The following is a 6,054-nucleotide window of genomic DNA, read 5'->3' on the forward strand; positions in this document are numbered from 1 at the left end:
AGAGAAGGGGAAGGGTAAGAGTGAGGAAATGCGTGGGCTGGGATCGAGGCAGCTCAATGGGGAAACCAAAAGCAAAGTAAGGAATTCCTTCACCCTTCCCATCACAGCCATGCCCAGGACTCGCGCATCATGGCCACTTGGGAAGACAACATTGATCTGAATGTCCCTTTTCCTCCTCCTTCCCCTAACCTCATAGTGTGACACCACAAAGTCTGGGATATCCCAGGGTCAGCTAGGGATCACCCATCCTGGCTGTGTCCTCCCATCTCTTTGTGCCCCCCCCCACGCCTGCTCGCTGGAGGAGCAGCACAGCCCTTGGCGCTGTGTAAGAGCTGCTCAGCAATAACCAAACATCCTGCGTTACTCACCCTGTTTCCAGCACAACCCCAAACCAGTCCCAGTGAAGCCACTGGGAGGGAAATTAACCCTGTCCCAGCCAAACCCAGCACAATGTGAGCAAGGCTGGGGGGGGGATGGTGGGGGGTGGTGTCCCTGTCGCACTTTGCCCCATTGATCTAGGATGGCGCCCATTGCTCACAGCTTCCCCTTCCCTTTGGAAGCACATCCGGACCCCGCTGCCACACACGTGGCTGCACAGTCCTGATGCAGCTCCTCTGGCTCAAGCCCTTTGCATGGCCCCACAGCCCAAAGTCACAGAATCAAGGAATCACTGGGGCTGGAAAAGCCCTTTCAGCCCATCCAGTCCAACCCTTACCGCGGCACTGCCAAGGCCACCCCTAACCCCTGGCACTGAGGGCCTTGTCTATAGGGTGTGTGAGCACTTGCAGGGCCGGTGCCCGCAGCCCTGCCCTGGGCAGCCTGTTCCAATGCCTGAGCACCCTCTGGGGCAGGAATTGTTCCTCAGCTCCATCTGAACCTGCCCTGGTGCAGCTTGAGGCCGGTTCCTCTTGTCCCACCCCTTGTTCCTTGGGGGCAGAGCCCAGCCCCTCCTGGCTCTATCCTCCTGGTGACACCCCAGCAGAGGTGAGGTGCTACCTGCACCCTTGGGGTGAAGGTGAACCTTACAAGCACTTTATATCCCCTGTGGATGCTTCTTCCCCACAAGTACCCAGGTTCACTGAACTCAGGGCATCCTTGAGCATCATCCCCATGATGGTCCTTGCCAGGGGCAGATGCTGCTTCTCAGCCAGCCAAGCTTGGGTGGGGAGATCCCAATCCCCTCCCCCTGCCAAAATGAACCCGAGCCAGGGGCAAAAATGAAAGAAACCTTTATTTGAACCAGGCTTTTGGAAGGAAGTTTTTCTCCTCTGGGGCCCTTGTGGCCATAAATCAGGGCAAAGCAGCAAGCAGGAAAGCAAGCCCTGCCCCTTTGTTATAGGCAGTTTTTGGGAGCTCAGCCCCCAGAGTGCATCCATGCACTTCCAGGGAGGCAAAGAAAGGCTCCACAGGGGCTGTAAGCAGCGAGGGAAGGAGGACAGGACCCCAGCAGGCTCCAGGGTGCTCCAGGGAGGTGTCGCTGTGCCTGTGCAGTGAGGAGGGGGCTAAGTGGGGCCATAGAGGGGGTGATTCTCCTGCTCGTTCATGAAGCTCTTCATGGCAGTGATGGTGCCATTGGCGGCGAGGATGATGATGAAGATGGCGAGGGCAAAGAGGGCGATGCTGAGCACCACGGCGGTGATGTTGAGCTGCTTGGCGGTGGAGCCATAGCTCAGCGCTCCGCTGTAGTCACCAAGCACTTTGCGGTCCCTGGACTGGGGGAGCCAGAGGGGACAGTCAGTGGGGATGGGGTGAAGGGGACAATCATTGGGGTTGGGGGGGAGCTCGTGGAGGGGGACACCCCAGGGGGCTCAAAGCTGCAGGTGGATGGGAAAGGTGCTGACCCCTTCTTCAGAGCCTCCAGCCAGGGCCAGTGGTCCATGGGGGGGGGCTTTGGGTACTCTCGTGTTTGGGGCTCTGTGAGGCTCATGGTGCTACCCGGGACTGGGGGCTCTATGGGCCCGTGAGGACTCTGTGGGGTCTATGGGGCACCCCAGGGTTGGGGCTCTGTGGGGTCTCCCTGACTTTGGGGGACTCTATGGGGTCTCCCTGGGGTCGGAAACTCAGCGGGGTCCCCGGGGCAGCCCCCATCCCACCGGATTGGTGATGCCCGGGCTCCCCACGCCCTCCCCCGACGGGACCCCCCTCCCCGATACCCCCCCCCCCCCCCCCCCCCGTTACCTTCACGGAGTAGACCAGCGCCATGAAGCCGAGGCAGCAGACGTTGGCGTACAGCATGGTGCAGATGGACCAGACGAGGTGGTCGCGGGGCGGGGGCTCGGGGGCGGACTCCACCGGTACCACGGCGCTCCGAGGCAGCCCCTGCATGTCCAGCGCCTCCGACAGCGGCTCGTAGGGCGGCCGCGACCGCTCCATCCCGCGTGCGGTCCCAGGGAAGGTTCCGGGGGAGGCTCCGGGGCTCCTCGGTTTCGTTTCCCCGAGACCAAGTGCGGGGCGGGGCGGTCCCTTCCTGCCCCTGCCCCCCCCCGTCCCCCCCCCTTTGCTGTTTTCTCCACCCCTTCCCTCCACGGCCCCTCCTTTACCCCTTCTTTGCCCCCATTTTCTTCGCTCTCTTCTTCTCTTGTCCCTCTCTTTGTCCCCTCCCGGGGGGGGGGGGCCGTTTGGGCACAACCCCGAGCGTTTTGGGGTGCTTGGCAAAGAAACCCTGAATAAGGTCCCGTCCCCATGGCACAGGGAACCCCCTCCCCTCACGCCTTCAGCCCCACATCCCAGCTCCCTCACGCCGGCTGCTGGAATTTCAGTGCAAGTGGTTCAGGCCGATGGGACGCAGCTTCCTTGCGTTGAAGGGGCCCTAAAGTTCATCCAGCCCCAACCCCTGCCCCGGGCAGGGACCCCTTCCACTGGAGCAGCTTGCTCCAAGCCCCTGTGTCCGACCTGGCCTTGAGCACTGCCAGGGATGGGGCAGCCACAGCTTCTCTGGGCACCCTGTGCCAGCGCCTCAGCACCCTCCCAGGGAAGAGCTTCTGCCTAAGAGCTCAGCTTAGTCTCCCCTCGGGCAGGTTCAAGCCATTCCCCTTGGCCTGTCCCTACAGGCCCTTGTCCCAAGCCCCTCTCCAGGTTCCCTGCAGCCCCTTCAGGCACTGGAGCTGCTCTCAGGTCTCCCCTTCACGCAGCAGAGGGGCAGGATCCCCTCCCTGAGCTGCTGCTCACGCTCTGGGGGTGCAGCCCAGCACACGGGGGGGTTCTGGGCTCAAGCGCTCACTGAAGCCGGGTCCTGGGGAGCTGCTCCTCACCCAGCAGCCCAAGTCCTTCTCCTCAGGGCTGCTCTCAACCCATTCCCATCTGAAGCTATTACACAGATGGGCCTCCGTAGTATGATAGGGTATTACCTGTGTTAGTGCACTTTAATTCACATTATATATCATCACTGTATTCTATAAGGACGTACTAAAATTTTACAGGCAGCTCTGGGATCGTTCATGCTTAAATGGTTTGAGACCATCTTAAAAATGTGAACGCGCACAAGTCCATGGGACCTGATGGAATCCATCCGCGGGTCCTGAAGGAGCTGGCCAATGAAGTTGCTAAGCCACTGGCCATCCCATTTGAAAAATCATGGCAGTCAGGTGAAGTTCCCGACAACTGGAAAAAGGGAAATATAACCCCCATTTTCAAGAAGGGGAAAATGGAAGACCTAGGGAATTACAGAGCAGTCAGTCTCACCTCTGTGCCTGGTAAAATCTTGGAGCACATTCTCCTGGAAGGCATGCTAAGGCACATGAAAAACAAGGTGCTTGGTGACAGCCAGCATGGCTTCACTAAGGGGAAATCCTGCCTGACCAATTTGGTGGCCTTCTATGATGGGGCTACAGAACTGATGGACAAGGGTAAAGCCGTTGTTGTCATCTACCTGGACTCGTGCAAAGCGTTTGACACTGTCCCACACGACATCCTTCTCTCTAAATTGGAGAGACATCAATTTGATGGATGGACCACTCGGTGGATAAAGAACTGGCTGGATGGCCGCACACAAAGAGTGGTGGTCAATGGCTCCATGTCCGGCTGGAGACCGGTAACGAGTGGTGTCCCTCAGGGATCGGTGTTGGGACCGGTCTTGTTTAACATCTTCATCGCTGACATGGACAGTGGGATTGAGTGCGCCCTCAGCAAGTTTGCCGATGACACCAAGCTGCGTGGTCCGGTTGATGCGCTGGAGGGAAGGGATGCCATCCAGAGGGACCTTGACACGCTTGTGAGGTGGGCTGATGCCAGCCTTATGAAGTTCAACCATGACAAGTGCAGGGTCCTACACCTCGGTCAGAGCAATCCCAGGCACAGCTACAGGTTGGGCAGAGAAGAGATTCAGAGCGGCCCTGCAGAGAAGGACTTGGGGGTGCTGGTCGATGAGAAAATGAACATGAGCCGGCTGCAGTGTGCGCTCGCAGCCCAGAAACCAACCGGATCCTGGGCTGCATCCAAAGGAGCGTGACCAGCAGGGCGAAGGAGGTGATCCTGCCCCTCTGCTCTGCTCTTGTGAGCCCTCACCTGGAGCATTGTGTGCAGTTCTGGTGTCCTCAGCATAAAAAGGACATGGAACTGCTGGAACAAGCCCAGAGGAGGCCATGAGGATGCTCAGGGGCTGGAGCACCTCCCGTATGAAGACAGGCTGAGGAAGTTGGGGCTGTTCAACCTGGAGAAGAGAAGGCTGCATGGAGACCTCAGAGCAGCTTCCAGTACCTGAAGGGGGCCTATAGGGATGCTGGGGAGGGACTCTTCATCAGGGACTGCAGTGACAGGACAAGGGGTAATGGGTTCAAACTGAAACAGGGGAAGTTTAGATTGGATCTAAGGAGGAAATTCTTTCCTGTGAGGGTGCTGAGGCACTGGAATGGGCTGCCCAGGGAGGTTGTGAGTGCTCCATCCCTGGCAGTGTTCAAGGCCAGGTTGGACGAAGCCTTGGGTGGGATGGTTTAGTGTGAGGTGTCCCTGCCCATGACAGGGGGTTGGAACTGGATGATCTTGAGGTCCTTTCCAACCCGAACTATTCCATGATTCTATGATTCTATGAAATAAACCAAACCAAAGGACGGCCCAGCCCTGGGAAGGACTTTGCTTCTCTTCAAGCTGTCCTCGAAGGATAAAGGATGTCCCAGGACAGGCAGGATTTTGCAGCATCCTATCCCTGTGACACATCCCAGGCATCACAGTAACTCCAGCAAGACGGACCCCAGGAACAGTGGGACTTGGTGATGAGCCCAGTCACTGCTGGAGCACTGGGAGGGTGTAAGAGCCCTCTGTAAAGGCACATCTGGGGTGCTCTGGGCAGGCTGGTACCCTGCATGTGCATGGGTATTTGCTCTGTTGTTCTACACTGCGTGTCCCACTTCCCTCCTTCATTAGCATGGATTTCTCGGGATGACCCATCGACATTCCCAAACCTCCCGCCCCCCACCCCAGGGCCACTGGTGGGGTGGGAAGAGGCTGAACTGAGGTCCCATGAGTGAGGCTGCACAAGCAGTGGCCTCCCACTCCCCGTGCTGGAGAGGTGCAAGAAACAGGGGAAACAACCACTTCATTTCGCCAGATGTGCCTCTTCCACATCCACTGTGCAGAGATCCCCTTCATCCCGGCCTCCTCCTCCTCCCTAACAGGACCGAGCTCGCTGCTCGGTGCCTTCCACCCCCGTTGGGCTGAGCTGGGCTCAGTTACCGGCTAATTACCCTGCGAGGGAACGAGCGCAGGGAACAGCGATCCAGAGCTCTGGTGCCCTCTAGTTTCCCAGCTCTGGATGTGTTTTTTCCTCTGTTAACTGATTTTTCCGCCCTGTTTTGTCCCTCTCGGGAGCCGCAGCGAGGAGGAGCTGCTGCCCCCGGCTTGTGCGGCGGGGAAGGAGGGCAAGAAACGAAACCACCCCGCTCTTTTCTCTGGCCGAGGCAAGAACCGGCCCCTGCATCGGTGGCGTGAGTTGTGCCCGGTCTCAGCCTGGCTGCGCACAGGCGACGCCGGGGCCGTGGCGAGCGGCTCCTCCGAGGGACACGGTCCGTGACTGCCGCACCAGCGGCGAGGCCGTGGTCACCGTGGGCATAATTAAGTCCT

At 59.0% G+C, this 6,054-nt stretch overlaps 1 protein-coding gene across 1 annotated transcript; it reads right to left on the minus strand.

Annotated features, from left to right (window-relative positions):
• Positions 1-1,213: 1,213 nt before the first annotated feature.
• On the minus strand, positions 1,214-2,460 carry LOC136016323 (dispanin subfamily A member 2b-like). Its single transcript, XM_065683348.1, has 2 exons — positions 2,179-2,460; positions 1,214-1,712 (listed from the first exon to the last, which is right to left on the minus strand). The coding sequence occupies exons 1-2, from the start codon at positions 2,371-2,373 to the stop codon at positions 1,503-1,505; spliced, it is 405 nt and encodes a 134-aa protein (XP_065539420.1). The 5' UTR covers positions 2,374-2,460; the 3' UTR covers positions 1,214-1,502.
• Positions 2,461-6,054: the final 3,594 nt, after the last annotated feature.

Source organism: Lathamus discolor, chromosome 6 (genome assembly GCF_037157495.1).
Source record: "Lathamus discolor isolate bLatDis1 chromosome 6, bLatDis1.hap1, whole genome shotgun sequence".
Classification (NCBI taxonomy): Eukaryota; Metazoa; Chordata; class Aves; order Psittaciformes; family Psittacidae; genus Lathamus; species Lathamus discolor.